The 22538-nt window shown below is 38.4% G+C and overlaps 1 protein-coding gene across 13 annotated transcripts in view; it reads left to right on the top strand.

Moving 5' to 3' along the window:
- The window catches only part of SIPA1L2 (signal induced proliferation associated 1 like 2), a 239923-nt gene that overhangs the window by 179520 nt on the left and 37865 nt on the right, over nucleotides 1-22538 (top strand). For 10 of the 13 annotated variants that reach the window (XM_039528814.1, XM_039528813.1, XM_039528815.1 and 7 more), the window contains 6 exons: nucleotides 2323-2580; nucleotides 5774-5869; nucleotides 7504-7604; nucleotides 8153-8256; nucleotides 11955-12343; nucleotides 18964-19188. In XM_039528814.1, coding sequence (XP_039384748.1) covers nucleotides 2323-2580; nucleotides 5774-5869; nucleotides 7504-7604; nucleotides 8153-8256; nucleotides 11955-12343; nucleotides 18964-19188 — 1173 coding nt within the window. The remainder of the gene's footprint in view (nucleotides 1-2322; nucleotides 2581-5773; nucleotides 5870-7503; nucleotides 7605-8152; nucleotides 8257-11954; nucleotides 12344-18963; nucleotides 19189-22538) is intronic. The other 3 variants (XM_039528822.1, XM_039528823.1, XM_039528825.1) reach the window with 1 other exon arrangement.

Raw genomic sequence — 22538 nt, forward strand, 5'->3', positions numbered from 1 at the left:
TAACTCATAACTTTGGGGCATTAATTACTATACTGACCAAAAATGAATGTTGTGAGTAAACAATTGCCGAGTCCGGATCGTGACATTCAAACGACAGTTTACTTGGTGGTCTTCGTGATGCTTTATCAGAATTATGGGCTTCTGGGTTCATTGCTTCTGCTACTTCATAGGCTGACACAGTAGGAATATTCATACAGTTCAAGGAAGGAGGAAAGTAATGCCAGGCAAACTTGCAAAGGATGAAAGGTCAACAGATCCCCAAAAAGTTGTTGAATGTGAGGCTTTCAATCCCCAGTTAGACATAATATTAACACAGTTTGATGATAGGATGTGTAAATAGGATGCAATCATAAAAAAGGCTGCTTCTTTGAAGAGCCTCAACATCGAAGACCTAAAGAGGCATGCTTGAAGTTTAGCAAGCCAGCTAACCCTGGGAATTTAAACTGAGTACTGAGAATGAGATGGAGTTTTTTGCCAATTTTTGTGAGTGAATCTTTAAGGATGACTTGTAAACAAAGGTGCCCATTGATCTCCTTAACTATATAGACAAAAAGTCTTCAGATGAGTTTCCCTAACACAGAAACAGCTCTGCATAGTTTTTGCTATCTTCCTGTAACCACAGCTGCTAATGAAAGGAGTTTCAGCAAGGTGAAATTAATCAAGACCTCACTAAGCATGTCCACAGGGCAGGAAAGGGTTAAATGATCTGCTAGTTATTTTTATAGAGAGCTTGGAAGCAAAGCGGGTAGACTGGGATGAGCTAATTAATGAGAATGCGTCAGAGGAGGCTAGAAAGGTCCATTTGTAAAAGTACTTAGCAGTGATCGTGTGTTGTTTTATTATTATTTACATGGGGGGGGGGGGGGTGCACAGCGGAGGCTGATTTGAATCTTCCAGCCAGACACAGAACGTCCCTGGCACAGCATTGAGAAATGCCAAAATTCAGAAATCCCGGGATGTATTTCAGCGTACTCAAGTGGTTACAAACCCTTCTGCTCCAGCTGTCCTTCCAGCCTGTCCTTGTCTCCACCTCTTCCACCCCTCTACATGCCCTCTCTCTATAGACTCTTGGTTGTTCAATCCTTGGCATTCTAATCAAGGTGCTTCCTCCACACTGCCTCAGAACCAGCAGTGGGGAGTATTGAGATCACAGGGGAGACATTTTCCCTGCTCTCAGTTCCAGTGTCACAGCAGTTGGGGACCAGCAATTGCAGGGACAGTGCTGTTCAGCCCCTGCAATCCTGTTTTGGAAAATGCTCAGTGAAGATGGAATATCCAAAGAACGTAGTTGCTACTGCTGTACCGTAATTTATTTTTCAACAAACTTGGATAAAGTAGTTAGCATCTGATAATATTTTTTTCATTTTATATACTTGCTGCAACACTGAAAATGAACATAGTATATATTTTTTATTGTTAGTGTTTGATCCAGCAAATGCTGGAGCACCTGAGTACCTTTACACAGTGAGCAGTCCTATTAAATTGTATGCATAACTTACTTGTACAAAGTTGATCAGGTGCTTAGGTGTTTGCAGGATTGAGACTGTGAACGTTTTTGTATAAATTCTTAGATTTCCCTAAGAAATGTTTTGCTTTAGTCAGCAATGATGAATATACATGTTCTTTTCAAGAAACAGGAAAGCCTTTCTTAGGTTAAATAACTCATGTGATGAGGTAGTAAACTTGACTTATTTTAGCTGCACACTTCTGAGGCCTATATGTATATTTCTCTGTTTATTTAATCTGTAGTATGAGTAGAAATGAGTTTAGTACACTCTGCCCGCATACACAGAGAAGTAATCAGTAATGCCAGATACTACATAAAAGTATATAAGGTTGCAGGAAAAACTATACATTAAATATTTTTCAACTTGTATGATATTGTATAAATTGAGACATCGTGTGTGATCGTATAATTTGACTTGTAGGGTGATGCATACACACAAGGGAACAGTTAAGACTGCATTTGCAACCTTAATGTTGGCATTTCCTGACTTCTGAGTGTTTAACAGTGCAGTCTTTATAGTTTTCAGATTTTATTTTGTATAATGCAGAATTTAAGACGCGGATTAACTTTTAGTATTGTATATTGCTTTTTCACTTTGAAAGACAGACATCTGAAACACTGGTTTCCACATAGTAGTGAATAGTTTAAATTATTTTTTTGCCAGATAAGTGGTTTGTTTTTTGAAGTGTGCAAAAGACAATGCTATATGGGGATGTTTGAGCATTTGTAAGAAAAATATACCCATACCTTTTATGGTAGAAAGATTTTTTTTCCCCCTCCAATAAGATTTATTGGCATTGTTATTTGTCCTGCAGGGGTTGTTCAGAACTATGCCGAATCCCCATGGTGGAATATAAACTCGACAGCGAAGGCACCCCATGTGAGTATAAAACTCCTTTCAGAAGGAATACTACTTGGCATCGGGTGCCGACTCCTGCTGGGCAGCCTCTTTCTCGTGCATCTCCAATCCTAGGAACATCTGACAGACTGCAATGCCAGCAGCTTCTTCAGCAGGCTCAGACAGCCATTCCTCGCAGCACTTCCTTTGATAGAAAGCTGCCAGATGGTGCAAGGTAATACACTCTCCATTTAATTCCTGTCATTTTCCTAAATGCTTCACTTGTAAACCTCTGTTTTTAGGCCTTGGTATGAAGTTATTTTTAAAGCCTTTTTCGATCATTCATACATTACTGCATTGGGTTTTAACAGGGATTTAAGTTTGAGATTAAGTGCCAAAGTGACCCCAGTGAACCACTGTTCATCCTAGTTGAAACAAATGACATCTGGGTTTAGTGATAAGTGATAGTGTACAGTAGTACTACTCATAACTAGAGATGGGCAGAATTTTGTGGATTAATAGTTTATTCACTAAACAATGCAGTTTCTGGTAGACCAAAGCTATCCATGAATTCAGCTATCCCACTGAAATTAGGTTGAATTTGGTGAATAGTTTTGTGTCCCGCCCCCGAATAAAATAAATAAATAAAGCAAAATGTTTTGTTTGACATTTTCAAAACATTTTGACTTTTCATTTTGAAATAATCTTTTGTTTCAACATTTTGCTACATTTATTTTAGAAAACAAAAATGTAAAAACCAGCTGACAATGAAACAAAAAAAATTTGTTTCTGGTCAAATAAAACATTTTTTCACTTCAGCAAGAAAAACCTCCTTTTCAGGTTGGCACCTCTCCCCAAAAATGTTTTAGATTTTTCAAACCGAAAAATGTGATTCACTCATCACTATTCATAACTTCACCCCATGAGGACTACCAACCATCCCCTTCAACCCCAAATAAAATGAAACAGAAGCTGACTGGCTACTTTTACTCTAAGCTGAGGCACAATCAGTGATGTTATGGAAACCTATTTAGATGAGTGATAAGCATAAATAAAAACAAACCTGTCTTTTGCAAAATGAATGATTTAAGCTCATTATTGTATTATGGACACAGTTTCAAAGGATTCTGTAATGCATTACCAGTCCTTATGCTTTGCTTTTTTTCCCCACTGTTTATTAAACAAAAGAGAACTTGTGATATAAAAATGTCAAATCTCTTACATTATGGTGAGGTATTTTAAAGGTAATTATAAATCATTTTACATACACTTCTTGAAAAGGGGTACAAATCTTTTTTTTAAAAAAAGCTATGTAAATGCATTTGACTCTTTACATTATTTGGTGAGAATTAATTAAACAAATTTGTTTCTTAAACAGAATTATTTCCCCACTAATTTCTTCTTCGTTTGGAATTTTCCCTCCTTTATGCCCTTTCCCCTTAAACCATGCAGTTTCTCTAACCTCCAAGCAAAACAGATCTCATGACTGAAATCTCCTAATTTGTATAAAAATCTAAAATTTGTCATGTATTGGTTTTGAAAATTTCTGCCCCCGCCCCCAAAGCATAAATTATGACTGTATTTAAGGAGAAATAATTGACAGTATTTTTACATTTTGTTTAAAACACGCACAGTTAGACTATTAGTCATAGTAATGCACATTTTAAAACTTGTCCTTAGGGAAAGAAGGTTCTGAGTTAATGGTTTGAATATTTTACATCTTGTTTCAAAAATGCATTTTATCTAACCACACTTAATGTTAGATGACTTAAGATCACCGTGCTTGACCCATTCTTGTGTTCCTTGTTGAAGTCCAATGTTAAAAGGGCAGTTGTACTGAATATCTAATTTTCTGGATTTGTGAAGCTCTGTTAGGAAACAGTACTTATATTTATTCAACAATTAATAAAATTTGCTATTAATTTCCACAGCACATTACGAACATAAGCATTCATAACTAAGTGAAGCACATGCAGGACTGAGGCCTTAAATATAGTGAGCCATTGCTTGCCCTGAAAAGCTTACTATATAATAGAAATAGGACAAGTTTAACAAAGACAAAACATTGGATAACAGTACAGGAGAGACAGGGTGGGGAGATTAACGATAACAACAAGAGAAAACAGTTTGCTTGCGGAGGTGAGGTTTTAAAAAGGGATATAGAGAAGAGAGATGGTGCCTAAAGGATGAGAACTCTTCCAGACATGAGAAGCAGCCTGGTAGAATCCATGAAGTAGGGAGGTGGGAAGATGAATTAAAAAAAAGGTTTGGAACTAGCCTACGGAATTAGATGCTGAGTAATGAAAAATAGGAGAGATATTGTATAGGACCTTGTCCATGAGGATGAGAAACTCAGATTTACTGTGGTCAGACTGCGAAGCCAATAGAAAGTTTCTAGGAAATAGGTGATTACTTTAGAAGCAGCATTTCAGACAGTTTGGAGAGGAGTTGAGGCTAGGAAGGGCATTGAGATGAGACAGGAAGTTTACAGTAATATGGGAGATAACAAGGTTAAGAAATGTGAATTATATAGCAGGGACAACAAGAAGGGTGAATTTTAGAGATTAAAAAGGAAGAAATGACAGAAGTTAGAAACTAGATATGTGAAGGAAATGGGAAAGGAAAGAAGGATGAGGAGTCAAGATTATGGAGTTGGGAGACACAAGATAGTGGAGTTGTAAATTGGCAATGAGAAGCAAGATGAAACAGAGCGATTTAAGGAAGAATTTGGAGATTATATTTCAAATATCTGGAAATACAAGAATTTTTGTCAGAGAGACAGTTAACAATGTGAGACATGATCTTTAAAAATATAATAATAAAATTCCCTTTAAAATGCCTTCATATTACCCACATAATGTATATGAAGGATGACCTAGTTCTCAGTTGGATGAAGGTACTGATATTATGCATTCCAGAGTGTAATCAAAGCCCTTACCCTTTCTGGTGTATCATAGTACGTTAGCAATTGTTTCTGGGTGGGAAGGCACTTGTTTTCATTGTGGGAGTTTCCCATATTCAAAACTGAGCGAAGTCCTGCTTTGCTTACTCATGCAAGTAGATCTATTTGTTCGGATGAGGCTACTTATATCAGTAAGGAGAGTGGGATTTGGCCATTAGTCTGTTAAAACCTAGTCTGTCCTCTGCTTTTGTGTTTCATGGTGTCTTTTTAAGATTTACATATGGAAATATCCTGCCAATAACAAACTGGGAAATATTATTTTCTAAAATGCTTAAATGACATGAATTGTAGGAAATAAGTCTAACTGTAAAATCCCAATAGGAATATACTTAAAGTATTCAAACTGCAATCTGTATGCCTCATTTTTAATTGTAAAAATGAATTTATTTGTAAAATAAATAAATAACAGTCCAGTTAAAGATGTTGAAACTCCACAAATACCTCAGTGCACTGTTAATGATTCTAGTCAACATTACAGAAGTTCACCGAGCAACCAGTCCTCCTCCAGTGACCCAGGACCCAGCGGGAGTAGCCAGTGGAGACAGCAAGTGGGATATGACGGGTACTGGTGATTTTATATCTCACTGCAACTCCCATAAATAATTCTTTATGAAACAGTTTATGTACAAGCTAAATATTAAATAGTCCCATTTGCAATGGAAATGTAGTTTAAATAGAGGGCATCACAGCCCTAGTCTGATCTGAGATACCTCAGTGTAAATCAGTGGTGGTTTTCCAGATTTGCACCACTGTAATTGAGTTCAGGATTTGGTCCTCAAACTAGTGTGGAAAACTTGTGAATTTCTACCCACAAATTGAGATCCCTTGCAAATTAATGAGGATCAGGAGAAGTGCATGTGATAAGATACTTCCCTAAGTAAACAGGAAACAGGGGGTTACAGAACTCTCATACAATCTGTATGCAAATACAGTTTGGGAACCAAACTAGTAAGTGCTTTAGTGTTGGATTAGGACAGCCTAAGTGCAGGAACCAGATTGTGACTCAGTTCTGGTCTGGTTTCTACTTCCCCTTTGCTTTGGTGGGGGTAATATTCTGTGCCAGTCCTTTTGCTGGTGCAAATTATTTCTCCCTCTGCATTTGCTCCAGTGACATCTACTTCCTGTCCACTTGTATGAGGGGGCTGAGTAGTATCCCAGCGGCAGCTGGTCTCTTTCCCCAGGCAGGCTCCAGCAATATGGGTAGTTCTTTCACATGAGCTTAATGGGGCTTGTTACTTCCCCTTACATCCCTGCAGAGGAGGATTCACAATTGAGCTGTTAGTGAATAGGAACCACTTCACAAAAATATGTTAAATGTTTAGGGTCACCAAAAAGTTAACTAACTCAATTCTGCTATATATTTTCTATGTGAGATCTGTTCTTCATTACTGTGAATGTAGCACTTTGGTTGCATGAATCTACTGCTTGGTAACATTTTTGCTGTTAAATATTGAGATACAGAAATACATAAACTGCCTAATTTAAAAACACTTGAGACGTGCTACTCAGAGTTCATTACATTATTTTTATAATAAAATATGGACACTGAAATCTTCTTGTCTGTTATCAGCAGAATATTGCCTTGACATGTTTGATTATGTGTAAAATATCCCATGTAGCAGATATGTGTAGTGTCTTGGAACCTGTTCAAGAAATTTCAGATTAAGAGGGTCTGACATCTGTGAAAGTGGAAATGTTTCAAGTAATGGATTTAGTACTGAAGTGTGTAGAGGCATCAATTCCAATTTTGAATAAACGGCAAACTTTCAAACCTCTATTCAGTAGATGCAAAATATGTTGTACACCCATTTCATTAGTAGAATCCTGCATTTGCACATACTGTCAGATATTTGTGTGCATAGAAGTGGGATCTGGTCCATGGAACAGCTAGCTGATGCATTTTCCTGGTCCATCCATAGTATGGGGCTTTGAATGTTTGGCCCCAAAAATGTAGGGGTTTTTAATCTAGCATTGTTCTTTGTTTATAATTAATCCTAAATAGTGTTCTGCCAAGAAACTTACACTTAGATATTTTTACTTAGAGTAACAAGTTTCCCAATGCTATTTGCTTGCTGGGTGGTGGTGATTGTTTACAGTTAATGACCTACAAAGATTTTTACCTTGGAAAGTTCCTTGTGGGATAATCAGTTTTGTAGTTAAGAAAGAAACAACTTGATTGTCTGCTTATGTTACAAGGTGCCAATCCCCTTTACTTCATGAACACCAAGGTTCAGGTCCACTGGAGTGTGAAGGAGGCAGAGAACGAGAGGAAACTTTGGAAGGATCCAGATATGCTGGTAATAATAATACCATATATTAAAAGTAAATAATCTTCCTAGGATATACCAGTAAAGTTAACTACTGGTTCTGATGATGATCCTAATTTCCATTTATATAGAGCCTTTCATCCCAAAGGATCCTAAAATGCTTCAAAACGAATGCAGCATCAGTGAAATGCAGCCACCTCTGAGGTGGTAAGAGGAAACTAAACATGCAGTATAACAGTCAGAATAGGCTAGATTTTGGCCAAAGAACACTTGAGGCAAATTCTTACTCTTTTATAGGAAGTGCCATGGAATATTTAAAGTAGGCTCAGAACGAACAAACGTTGATTTCTAAGGTCTCATTCAAAAGCCTCACACAGAGTGGACTGCATAGAACTCTATTTAATTATTGTGGAACAACAAAAGGGTTAGGAAAGTCTGCCAAGGTTTGAACCTGTGATTCCACAGGGTTTAGTTGTCTCAAACCTGATGCTTAAAGCACTGAGCTATGTGCTTTTTTCTTTGTACAGTATGTTCATCCTTTTAGAAATCAGAAATTAAAACACAATTATTTATGGCAGAAACGAAGTGGCATGCACCATCCACCAAAGTCTTGAGTTCCTACAAAGACCGGGCTTTACCAAAAGAAGGCAATGTCAAGGATTCGCCAAGCAAACTTTCTCATGTAAGTTTTTTCAAACTTCTCTTCTGCTGTTAAAAACTTAGGTCTGAAAAGATACTTGCAAGAATCTTAAATGTTTAAAATACATTTTAGTAATTCCTGAAGTACCGTTTGGAGTTTGAGAGGCTAATAGTATTGTGTATAGCTATGCAAGGGTCTCTGATTCAGGACTGGATGCAGTATTCTCAAACTAAGTATATTAAAAGGTCATGTTCTGGTTTCTGGGACATTGCAGGGATAAAATCCTTACTAATGTAAGCATCACTCTGGGGTCTAACTAGAGCTTCATTTACATTGGTTTGCTCAGTCTTAGGAGCACCTCCCATTGTACACGTTACATTCATGCATGCCATTTCTTGACATGTTGTATGGGATACATATGTACTATAATTATCAGCAATTAGCTTTCTTCTTATTTGGGCAAAGGTTCCACCTCTAAAGACTGTATTTAGTTAAATGTTATCTTTTTGTGCCTTTTTAATCGTGGGTGTGAAAGTGGTGGCCTGTTTTTTTTGTTTGTTTTTTAATGATTTCCAGCTGGATTAAATTGTGTGCACTGAAATGTCAGAACTGGTAAATAAGGGCTGCCTACCAATATTGTGCTAACTGCATTAGGATTAGAAGTTAAGTTATTAAACAGATTTATTTTCTAAGTATGATAAAAATTCTGTGGCTGCCTTAAGAAAAGACACATAGAAGTTGAAGTACCGGATCAAATAATTGGTCCACCTTGTTCAGTATCTTGCATTTAATAGTGGCCAGTGTCTTATGATTTAGGAAAAGGAAAAAAAACACCAGTAAAGTGCCATGTTCCCTTAATAGCATTTTGTATGTTTGTAATACAAAAGTCTTGCTAGATGTACCAGGAAACTATATGATACTACATGTAAAATAATTTCAATAAGGGGGCCAGATTCTTCATCTGGAGTAAATTGGCTTTCTGATTTATACAGGCTGTGAATCTGGTCTATGATGTATGATGTACAGTACTATACAATCTGACACGTGGGGGAAATTACTTTGTGATGTTTTCAGGCAAGGAGAAGTTGTCCAGAAGTTTGAGGATTGAATCACTGTGTAGAATGAATAACATTAAACCCAGTACCAATACCTGAGATACTGTTCTATTCACTGAACTTCATATATTTATTATGTCTTGGTTATATATATTTGAATGCAGCACAGCATTACTCTATCCTTGAATTACTCAATCAGTCACTTAATACAAAACTGAGAGAGGCCTATCCAAAGCATAAGAACATAAAAACAGTCATACTGAGTCAGATCAATGGTCTGTCTAGCTCAGTATACTGTCTCTGACAGTGGCCAGTGTCAGGTGCTTCAGAGGAAATGTGCAGAACTGGCAATCATCAAGTGATCCATCCACTGTTGTCCACTCCCAGCTTCTGGAACACAGAGGCTAGGGATACTCAGAGCATGGTTGCATCCCTGCCCATCCTTAATAGCCACTGATCGACCTATCCTCCATGAACTTATCTAATTTTTTTTAACCCTGTTATAGTTTTGACCTTCACAGCATCCTCTGGCAAAGAGTTTCACAGACTGACTGACTGCGTTGTGTGAAGAAATACTTCCTTTTGTTTGTTTTAAACCTGCTGCCTGTTAATTTCATTGGGTGACCTCTAGTTCTTGTATTATGTGAAGAAGTAAATAACATTTCCTTATTCACTTTCTCCACACCAGTCAAGATTTAATAGACCTCTATCATATCTCCTCTCAGTCATCTCCTTTCCAAACTGAAAAGTCCCAGTCTTTTTAATCTCTTCCTATATGGACGCTGTTCCATACCTTGGTCACTTTTGTTGCCCAGTTCCTTGGATTGTCCTTTGCTGGAGATGAGCACTAAATGAACAACTTTACATTCTTCAGGAACAAATGTTGCTGTTTAGGATATTATGCATATCCACCTCAGTATCTTTGCACTTCAGAAATCTTGGCTGAATATCATCTTGTCCTGGTGATTTACTATACTTGAGTTCTAATTGCTCCAGGACCTGTTTAGAGATTGGTCTCTGTTAAGACCACATTGAGATTCCCTAGGAAGAGTGGCCTTGACACATGGAAATACACGACTCTGAGCTGTAGTTGAAGTTTGCTTGGTGTAGCTCAAGAGGAGAGCATGCAAAGGTGCCAGCTCACCCCAATTCTCTGCCAGTTCCAGTGCCAAGCAGGTACTTATTATAAACTAGAGCAGCCTGAAGGAAGCTTTTGCTGGGACTGATACTTATATCACTCCTTCCTGTGGGGTTTTTTTTTGTTTTTTTGTTTTTACTTCCTGAAGGCTTCCTTCCTTCCTAATGGTTTCTTTCCTCTTTGATGCCATGTTGCATTAGTGCTTCAGTTTGGACCACATCTGCGCTAGACAACTCTCTAGCAAATCCTAGCGCATCCCATCCCTAGAAACATGTTCATTTGCATTTCCAACATCTAGTTCCCTTATAGTGAAGTTGAAAACCATCTCCAAAAGGTTCATAATGCACTTAAACCCCCTCTTTTTGTAGCAACTTTTCAAACAGACACTGAGACTTGTTAATTCTCAATGTGCAGTTAGGTGAGGCAGCCTTTTCGAAAGGACTACCTCTAACAGCTTGGTGTATAAGAAATGATTATCCTTATGTACATCTGCTGAAAGGGGAATCTAATTAAAAATAATAGTCTACCCTCACACTTTACTTCTTACCTAGGCTTCATCTGGCTTGGTGCTGACTGTCTTGCCTCACAGGTAAATGAATTCAGCTCTTTGTAAAATCTCCTCAAAATTTCTACTGATGCAACTGTCTGACACAGTTCTTCTAGTCCAGCAGTCATACTGAGCTTGAACCCCTAGAGGGTCAAGTCACTTGTATCTGGTACATACATTCCACTTGCCTTCATTTCAAGTAGTCATACATGCTGCACCTGATCCAATAAACTGGATAGTTCATCTACTCTGAGAGAGGATAACAGTAATTCAATCTCCATTGTTCTCCAGAACTGCAATAGAACCTAATTCAGTGGTTTTTTGTTCATTTTAACTATCCACAAATAACAGTTTATGAATGCAAGCATGTCAGAATCAAAGAATTTAAATGTGAACATGGGATTTTCCATATGAGATCAAACCAATGGTCTAAAGCAGGGGTAGGCAACCTACGGCATGTGTGCCAAAGGCAGCACACAAGCTGATTTTCAGTGGCACTCACACTGCCCGGGTCCTGGCCACAGGTCCAGGGGGCTCTGCATTTTAATTTAATTTTAAATGAAGATTCTTAAACATTTTAAAAACCTTATTTACTTTACATACAACAATAGTTTAGTTATATATTATAGACTTATAGAAAGAGACCTAAAAACATTAAAATGTATTACCGGCACGCGAAACCTTAAATTAGAGTGAATAAATGAAGACTCGGCACACCACTTCTGAAAGGTTGCCGACCCCTGGTCTAAAGTCTATTGTACCTACCAACTCAATAGGCTTATTTTGGAGGAAAGAAAAGTCCCATAATACACCTAGCCAATTGTGCAGTTCACTTCACTTTACAGAAGCTGGTTGCACATTTAGCTTCTTTTGTATTTGGTGTTTGTATTCAATGATGCTGTGAAAAGTATTAAATGCAGGCTAAGTGACCTTTGAATAAAGAAAATTAAGTAACCTTAAATGGAAGTAAATATTATTTATAAACTTTGTTTTTTTTAAGATTGGAGACAAAAACTGTTCCAGTCACTCCAGCAGTAATACCCTGTCCAGTAATACATCGAGCAATAGTGATGAAAAGCACTTTGGCTCCGGAGACCTGATGGACCCTGAATTGCTTGGATTAACATATATTAAAGGGGCTTCTACTGACAGTGGAATTGATACAGCTCCTTGTATGCCTGCTCCTCTTATGGCCCCTTTACACCTTGCTGGCAGCAGGTCTGGGGTGCATAGTCGGGCTGAGCAGTGGACTGAATCTTCCGAAACTCCTGGGCAAGATGATGAGCAAGCTAAAATTTATGCTGTACATAGCTATGCTTCTGCCATTTCTAGCAGTCATACAGCTGAAGGTAGCATGGGAGATCTCAGTGAAATATCCTCTCATTCTAGGTATGTGTTTTTTCTATACAAATTATGTGATTCAATTAGTGACTGAGAGAATTTGCTTTTGTTTACGCTGAACGTTTCTGTTAATTGAAAATGTGCTTATTAATTTTAATTTTTTATATTTCAATACGTATATAAGAGAACCAACAAAAGGCTTTCCCTCACCTTCCATGAGTCTTACAGAGGGTGTGTGTAGGGTGTGTCTGTGTGTGTATGAATTTCTGTTTAAAAATCTAATCCAGATGTGTTAGTTACACAAAAATTTAAAAAAATTAGTAAGAACATTTAGTATCTTTGGAGGAACACACAATCTATTCAATATATATCACTCCTTTGAAATTGATTGACCCATCCTGAAAGGCATAATAACCTATAAGTATATTGCACTTTTTCCCCAAAGAACCCCAAAGCACTTTTACTCTTGAGGTGAAAATGCAGTACCTGTTGCATCCGACGAAGTGGGTATTCACCCACGAAAGCTCATGCTCCAAAACTTCTGTTAGCCTATAAGGTGCCACAGGACCCTTTGCTGCTTTTACCTGTTTAATGGCACTTGACTACATTGGACAAATATTTAGGACAGGAAGTGATAACATCTATATCAGTTTGAACTGGGTAGAGGGTGTTTACATAGCAAAATGATGGGCCATTGTTTCAGTCAAGGCCATTTCAGACAGTGGTGTCAAACTTGCGCTGTAGGGCCCTTATGAGTATTTTTGGAGAGGAAGGACTTTCCAGTAAGGCCATAATGAAATGCTACTATGATATTTAGTTGTCATGCTACAGTGAGACATGATGAGGAGTACAATCTGCTTCATGTTCACTGAGAATTTTGTGAGGATAACCAAGCACCCTGGACAATCAAAGTGCCTTCCCCTTTATTGCTGCCTTATGTGGCGGCACCTTGTCGATTTCTCCTTCTCCTATTTAACAGAATACGCTCATCCATGATTTTCGAAGGGCTTGCCTACATGGGAAAATTTTACAGTTGTACCAGTATAATTGTAGTGATATAGTTAAACCAGGATAAGTCCTTTTGTGGATCATATTATCCTGGAATAAGAATGTCTTTTTTTCAATTTAGCTTAAATCACTTCCAAAGCCACATAAATTAAATTGGAAAAAAGCATGCTTATACCAAAGTAAGCGTGTCCACACTAGGAATTGTACCAGTATAACTATAGCTGTTTAAATTCACATCTTACCTTACACTGGTACAACTTTCCCCATGTTCACAAGTCCTTACTCCCTTCACAATCACACACCTCAATTCTGGATGCTTTACAGATACCTCAATCCTTCAGTGTGTTGCCCCCAGTGAGCCTCATGTTTGCTGTGAGCCTCAGATTTGTTTGAGCCGAGTCAGCCCTGCATTCAGTACTGACTTTTGTGGATGAATGTCAGTTACTCTTCATCACCATTTCCTATTATGTGTTTGTGGAGATCTTCCCAGAAATGTACTGAGATGATCTGACCCTGTGTAGTTTGTGCGGCCTGTCAGGAGCACAGCACAAGGTGGCATAGCTGCAGGGCCCTAAGGGTTCTGGGGTTGTGGGATTAATTGGATAAAGCATGTGTTATTTATGTATTGCATAATACAACATTTTCTAATTTCTTAATCAAGAGAATAACAAAATAGGATAGCATTGTAGGAGTATTGGGAGTATAAACACCTGCCTCACAGGGATGTTAGGAGAATACATTCATTAATATTGCTGGAGTTGTCAGATAATACAATGAGCACCATAGAAAAACCTACTCATAAATAAGTATATAGTTTATTCCTTGAGAATCCCATTCTATTGTGATACTTCAGTTGAGCAGCATAGCTGTTAAGATGGAACGAATAAATAAATACATTAGTCTATCTATACTCTGTCCTACTGGCAATTAAGTGATCATTAAAATATTGGAATGGGTACAAAATAAGTTTGTCAATTAGTAAAATATCAGCCCAGTGTGTTTATATTATTAATGTTAATTTTGCATTAGTATCACTGCCTCCATTGTTCCAATTAATTTAAATAACTGTAATAGCTTCAAAAAGAAACCAGTCAAGTTAGCTTGGCACCCCTTTCTCTGATTAGCACATATTTTCAAGAAGCACTTGGCTGCACATTCTCTTTCAGTACAATGCAACTGATGGCATAAGGATTTAATGCTATAGCAATCAGATATAATTCCACTGGAAATATCTGTTTCTTTATATTTGTGTATAGTGAAGCTGCATTGCATACCTTGCCCCTTAATTTAAATTAATATGTTAGTTGACTGGCAAAATGTGTGTGTTGGATTGAATTTGATGGATTTTGCTGTCTGCCCTTTGACTATAGATGAAATTTGTGTACATTACTTGTGTTCTAAAGCGAGTTGTGTTGTGTGAGAGGATTTGTACAGCTGGTCGCTTTTATCTTTTAATTCCCATTTTCTGGTGTTTTTGAAGGTGCTGCTTTTGAATGTATGTTGAAGGCTTTTGCTTGGTAAGGTGGAGTCATTTAAAGGGAAATTATTTGCGCATTTTTGTTCCTCTGATTTGTCCATTTTCAATGCACACCAGTACAGGAAAAAACAATGTGTTGCATTCCACATCCTCCCTGTGTGCTATGAGTAAATTTGTCTCATCTAATTTCATAAGCATTTTCCTAAACTGTGGAAGATACCGTAGTGTTCAGACAGGAAGAAAACTCGATAAATACTTTCAAATATTGAATACTATATACATACATAATAGAATACGAACTCTGGAGATACAATGGTCTGAAATAGATTTCTGAAGAATAGAAATAATTATTTGCATAGCACTTTAAATATGTAAAATGCCATACAGACATTAAATAATCTTCAATCCACCTCCATGAGGTAGACAGGAAAATCTGTTCTTGTTTTGCAGATGGAAAAACTGATATGCAAAGAGTTCACATGACTTATCTAAGTCAGTGCCAGAGCGAGTTAAAACTCAAGAGATCATGACTATCCCTTCAGGGTTGTCCAATCTCACTTTGGTAATATTTTTAAAAAAATATCTGTTCCTAATTTGAGTGCCAAATGATGTTACTATTTAAAAAACAAACAAAAAAACCCCATAAATTGTATTTCATGTGGGTTAGCTGTTTTAGGTATAACTTATGTAAAGATCCTCTTCAAATGAGTTTTGTGTCACAAACCATACTTCATAGATATTTAAACACTTAAGAAAATGATGTACTGTAGCCAAACAAGCTTTAAGAAATGAGTCTTATTTTACAGCTGTGATATTACTACTGTGAAATACGGTGTTTTCATTATTTTAATATGTAAATGAATTGTGTTCTGACAAGTCACCCCAATGCCAAATCCCTCTCAGTATGGTAGTCTATAACTGTTCAGAATTTGACTAACACAGTAGGGCTCTGACCTGATTGAGACTTTTAGGTATTACCACGGTATAAATATTTAATAATAAACATTTTCTGTAAATATCTAATAAATTAAAACTTAAACAAGAAACAAACCAGAGAGCTGGTGGAAAGCTATTTCCTATATAAAAAATTCAGTGGTTCCTTGTTAAAATTGTGTGCTATTTATTAAATGGATGAAATACAGCACAGGAATGCTGTTGAGTTTAGACGTATTGGGCCTGATTCTACCACCCTTTATTCATATTGAGTAGTCCCATTGAAGAAAGTTTTAATCTGTCTGAGTAAGGGTTTCAGAATCAAGCCTATTGTGTGTAATGACATCACAAACTGTCAGATCCCTTTGAAATATGTACAGCCTTGTTTTTCACAGCTGTGTAATTGTCTGTCTTGCTGTCTCATTTTTTAAATTCTAATTACACCCTTGGATTACCAAATACAATCAGGTTACTGTAGCTGAAACAGTTTCATTTAGCCTCAAATAGTTTTGCATTCCTACCTTCCTAGCTAGTCAATAGTCTTGAACTCAAAAGCTAGTGACTGTAGTGCCACTGTATGAGGCAAGGTCATACTGAACCGGTAACCTGAGATAGAGAAGTCTCTATATACTTTAATTTTGATGCTGTAACAAATATATGGCAAAAAGTTCCCCCTGATACTTCTCTCTCCTATCGCAAGATCCATCCTGCTAACCTCCAGCCATGGCTTATCCCCAGCATTTGTTTCCTCTACTCCTGCTCTCGCAATGAATAGCATTTCTAGCAGAAATCAAGTGACCAGGCCAACTTCCTCCACCAAAGATTCATTCTCTTTCAATTCTGCTGTCTTCCTGAACAACTCTACTTTTCCAACTTAATTAAATCTCATGCCTGCAATACCAATTGCTTTTCAGCGCCTTTAACTCACTCCTCAAACCTTCACCACCTCCTCCCGCCACTCCTCTCTGCACACTGTCTCGCTGATTTCTTTCAAGAGAAAATTGACAAAATATGACATGGCATTTCCCCTCCCTTGGCTCACCTTCCCTTCCCCTTTTTTTCCCGTCCTCTCCTTCCCACCCCAAACTTTCTTTTTCTCCTCCTCCCCTAGCCACAGAGACAGACGATTCTCATCTGCTCTCTTCCACTGTCCCCTTGCTCCAGTGATCTCATCCCATCTCCTGATCTCCCTGCAGGGGCCCACTCTTATTCCCTCCTGTACTCTTCTCCTTAATCTCCCAGTCTCCTCTGGTTGTTTTCCCTCACAATACAAACATGCTTTAGTTTCTCCCATCTTAAAAATACAAACCCTTGACTCCACTTTCCTCTCCACGTACCGCTTCTTTTCCCATCTCCATTTAATTTCTAAGATCATTGAACGTGCTATTTACAGCAACGAAGAGTCCTGTGGCACCTTAAAGACTAACAGATTTATTGGAGCATAAGCTTTTGTGGGTGAATACCCACTTCACTCTCTGGAGTTTCTCTCCAATTCCATCCTGGACTCTCCAATCTGACTTCTACCCTTGCACTCAACTGAAACAACTGTCACCAAATTCTCTAAAGACCTCTTCTTAGCCAAATCTCAGAACCAATACTCCATCCTCATCTTGCTTGACCTGTCAGCCACTTTTGACGCAGTCAACTGTTCTCTTCTTGAAATCTTGTCCTCCTTTAGCTTTCATGACTGTCCTGTCCTGGCTTTCCTCTTACCTCTCTAATTGCTCCTTCTCCATATCCTTCGGGAGATTTTCCTTATCCCCCTCCCCACTTTCTGTGTGGGTATTTGGAGGTAAATCTGTGACAGGCTGTTCCCTGCTCCGTCAGGAGAATCCAGAATCCGATGAGGCTGAGGAGCTGCAATTCCAGACACTGCTCTGACAGCTAGAGCCCCCAATTCCCACTCCTCACCAAATCTTTTCCTGGAGTAGGGGTCAGCCTGTGTCAGATTCCTTCTGGTTTGCTAGTGATCACCTTTAAAGTTACCCACCCACATTTTCTGATAAGCATAATCCTGCCCATGGATCATCTGGCTACAGATGGGAAGTGGGGGCAACTATGAGAATCAGAGAAAATTAGGGGGAAAAAAACATAGTTGTTATTGTCCACTGAGGGTGAAAAAGTAAGCTACAATAATGGGTAATGTCTCCAATTCTCAGCTTCACACTTGATATCCCAGTGTTAATCATTTTTAATAATTGAATGTTCATGCTGTGTCTGTGTGTATATATATATTTATTTATATATATATAGTGTGTGTATGTTTGTTTACAAAAACAAAATCAATAATCCATTGTCTTTTTTTTTTTTTTTTTGGATGTTTTATTATCTTCCCCCTCTGCCCCTAGTAGGTCCTTTAGAAAACTCAGGTCAGTCAAAACATAGCTATACCGTTTTACCATTTACATTTCACTCAGCATGAACAATGAAACAAGTGTAGTCACTGTCACTTTCTGGCTCTCATGAATGAGCACAGTACTATTATGACTGTATTAACAATGAGCCTTGTATGGTAGGTAGGGCACAGGACTCAGTCAGAGCTGTGAGTTCTGTTCCCAGCTCTGCAACTGACACAACGAATTGCCTTAAGTCAGTCATTTTATTTACTGGTGCCTTAGTTCCTTCATCTGTAAAATAAGGCCTTCCTTGACGAGATGTTGTTTGCTTTAATTTGACTGTAAAGTACTTTGAGAGAGTCTGATGAAACATGCCATTAATAATGACTAGCACTATTAATAATGCAAGAGAATATTAAAATAATCCAAAAAACTGTGTTCATTGCCACATTCATTGGGGTGAAAGTTATTTCTATTCATATGACCTCTTTTTAATAGAGAGCTTAAATCAAGAGCCTACCTTTAGCTGATGTTTCTTGTCAAGAGTAGTAATAAGTGGAAATGCCTAGAAGTTCTCAGAGTTCAGGCAATCACCTGGGGCCACATTCATTCCTGTTGTAATTCTTAGCATTGATGGAGTTATACCAGGGCTGAATTTGGCTCATTGTCTTTAAATCAGACTGGTTTGCCTTGGCATTGCAATAGGTTCAGTTATAGAAAATGCTCATCTTGTGAAGTCCTTCTGAGTGTGTACACATGCGTGTGTGCTCGGAGAGTTGATAGCTGTGATTTAGCTATATATAAAATGTATTCAAGAAAATGTGTAAGAGAGAATTATGGTTGCATAGCTGGCCGTAGTCTCAAATCCTTGATGTTTTATTGCACTGCAGATTTTGTTCTGTGTTCCTTTTCAGTGGGTCTCACCATTCAGGAAGCCCTTCAGCACATTGTTCTAAAAACAGTGGGTCTCTAGATACCTCCAAAGTCTACATAGTGTCACAGAATAGTGGTCAGCAGATCTCTGGGTCTGTATCAAAATCACACCACAGACAAGGAGCAGTGAGCAAATACGTCATTGGTTGGAAAAAGTCAGAAGGCAGTCCTACACCTGAAGAATCTGAAGTTTCTCAATGCCAAGAGTAAGATTTTTGTTTATTCTTATTTTAGAAAGTTTGTGTGTGTGTGTGTGTATATATATATATATTTGTGTGTGTGTTATTTATATTGTGTGGGAAAAGTTTTTAACTTTCTCATTATTTGAAAAGTATAAAATGCCTCTCCTTGTCTTCAATTTTATTTGAAATATTTGGGTTTTTTTCTTCCCTTATGTACCAGAGATCTCGACACAGGTGAAAGAAAATCATTGGTTGGAGGGTCCTCTTGCCTCCTCCTTCCTTTTTCTCTCTTTGTTTCTTTCCTGTTGAACCGCCTCCCTTTTACCCAGTGAAGCAAAATGAGAGAAAGCACTGGCATTGTTAATCTGGCAAAAAATTACAGTTGTGTTGTAAAGACATGAAATTCTATCTTGAAGAGGATTAGTTAGGCATAACCCCATTCAGGTCTGGAGAATCTCAGTATCTTCTCAAATGATTCTCCAAAAAAGCTTAACTTTCATTGAAGAGGTTCTAAATAAGGTTGCTCCTGGATATAACCTCTGGGTTTGGACCCAAGGGCCCCAGCTCTATAAACCTTAATTCAAGATTTTGCTATGCTGGTTTTGGTTTGAGATGAAAATAAGAAGAGTATTGTGGAGATTAAAAAAAACCTTTGAGTCTTGTCAATTGAAATTAGTGTTGCTTTTGAGTCATTTTGTGGAGGGACACCCCCACTTCTGTTAGAATATTCCCCAATTCCTGGAATTATGTAATTACATCAGAATTACAATTTTCACTTTTAAAAATATTTCTAGCCTTTATAGCTGCAAAAGAAAGCTAGAAAACATTAACTGACTATAACTGATGCAACAGTGTCTGCCATAGTCTGCAGAGACCATGACAGAATAGCTATGAGAGTGCAAACAGCCCCATTATCTCAAGGGGGTACTAAACTGTACCTGAAAATAGTAGGAGGCCCTGTCAGCACTATCCCATCAGAGGACTGTGTGTATGGTAGGCAGAAAATGCAGTGTGTCCTACCCGTTCATTCATCCAATTTAAATACTTCCAGGCTGCTGAGCTAAGTACTGGGACCCTGCTGGAACTACTGCTACTATTCTTGGGGGGTAGATAGAGACTCCATGTCACTACCCATCCCTGATGTCCCAGTGTCACTCCAAGTTGGGGAGGAGGGCAGGGTCATGGCATAGGAATGAAGCCACAGAGTGCACTATGTAGTGGAGTGCCTCAGCTGCTTTAATCCTGCCCTGGATGACCCTGGGGCACTCGATGAAAAGGTCTCACATAGCCCAGGTCTACGCTAGTGGGGGTGGGGGTCAACTTAAGATATGCAACTTCAGCTACGTGAATATCGTAGCTGAAGTCGGCGTATCTTAGGTCGATTTACCTGGCTGTGAGGATGGCGGCAAGTCGACTGCTGCCGCTCCCCTGTCAACTCTGCTTCCGCCTCTTGTGAGCTGGAGTTCCGGAGTCGATGGGGAGCGCAATTGTTTTATCATGTCTAATCGACCCCCGATAGATCGATCGCTACCCGCCGGATACCTCCCCTCAGTCTTGGGAGTGGAGGTTTCTCACAATTTGGGCATTTTCTCTCTGACTTGACTCTTGCGATTAGAAAAACTACTCAGTTCTGCTTAGATGTAAGAAGAAGGGGAAAAAAAGGCAGAGAAGTACTGAAGATCCAGGCCCTGCCTCAGAAATAGCCCCCCCAGATCTCCAAAAAACACTCTTCAAGGGCAGAGATGTGGAGCTGCAAGCATGTGGAACTTCGTGGAAGCAGAGGCCTTTCTGACTTGACCATTGGACCCTGCAGCAATTGTTTCTAGAGCTAGGAAACTTCAAAAGGATTGAGGCGTCTCAGCTGCTTTCCAATCCTGGCCACATACTGGAACTGTTTCCAAGATGAAGGGGCTGGTGAAATTAACTTAGAGCCAGATGATATTTCATTTTGTGGCACTTTTGGAGGTTTCAGTATTGGTATTCATTGTGGATTGGAATGAAAACGAACCCTTTACAGCACTTGCATGGAAATAGAATTATCAAAATGTCTGTTTTCAAACCAACACTTAAGACAGGGTGGGCCTTGGTACAGGTGTGTATATATGTGTATGTGGTCAGGACCCTGGCCTGGGATGTGGGAGGCAAAGTTTCAAGCCCCAACTCTGCCTGATTCAGAGTGATCTAGGATGGTGGGCTCTGAATCAGGCAGAGAAGGGACTTGAACCGAGGTCTCCCACAATTCAGATCAGGGCCATAACCGCCTGGTGAGTGCACATCTCTCTCAAAAACTTGATTTAAAATCTATACATCTCTGTGAAATGTTTTGGCTTCAACGAAACAGCATATTTCAGTAAAATTTCATTTTGCTGAAAATGTTCCAGCCACCTCTAATAAACAGCAATGTATCTTGCCTGGCACTAGGAAAGCTCAGGATGATCTTCTTCCTCTTGTGCATAAGTGAAAACCTTGGTTCAGAATGTGGTGCAGTTACTCAAAGTTGGTTACAGGTGGTGCTTTGGATCCTTCCTATTGTACCAGCATAATAGGAGCAACAAGTACTGTTTGGATCTGCCATGTAGTAGTAGTAATAATAAAGGCGTGTTATATATTCTTTTTATCTTCAAAATCATGTACCATGATGATCCTCTTACTTCCTTATTGAGTATAAATAACCGATTCTGCCTCCTTCTACATAGTAGAAAGCGCTGTGTATCTTGGCAGACTGGCAATAAAACACATGGAGTAGTTTATTTTAAATGTGATGTGTGGACTATCCTTTATTCTGTGGGAGGGGAAAATGAATATTACATCTAGAATGTTGTAAATGTTTCATATATATTACATAATATTTATAGCAAAATCTATAGTAAAAATGTAGGGCAAAATTTTACATATTCAAAAGTAAGAGCTTAACTTTAGGCTCTTTAAAACCATATTTCAACACTTGCCTCATTTTCAAAAGTAATGAGCACCAACTACTCCCAGTTGTGGCCTTTACTGCACATTTGTTTTGCCTTAATATTATGAATAAGCACACTTTCACTAGATTGTTTAGTCATAAGAATGCTGCCTCTTTAAAAGTGTGGCAGTCTCTTTTGTCCCATGGGCCTCTGCATAATAAGATCCTGCAACCTTTTTTACAGTTTTGAAATGAAAACTTTTATTGAAAACTGCATAATTAAGCATTCCATTTGGACTAAAAACCCAGGAACTTTGAAAAATGTCTGTGAGGAGTGCTCCAGCTGAAGAGTGTGAATCAAAGATGGCCACCCTGCACATATCAAAAAATGTTCTCATAAATTTTCTATGCTTTAGAGCAATGCTTAACTTTTTCTCTCTCTAGGAAAGCTTTCCATGCATCATGAGGGGTGGGA

This window comes from Mauremys reevesii, linkage group 3, assembly GCF_016161935.1.
Source record: "Mauremys reevesii isolate NIE-2019 linkage group 3, ASM1616193v1, whole genome shotgun sequence".
Taxonomy (NCBI): domain Eukaryota; kingdom Metazoa; phylum Chordata; order Testudines; family Geoemydidae; genus Mauremys; species Mauremys reevesii.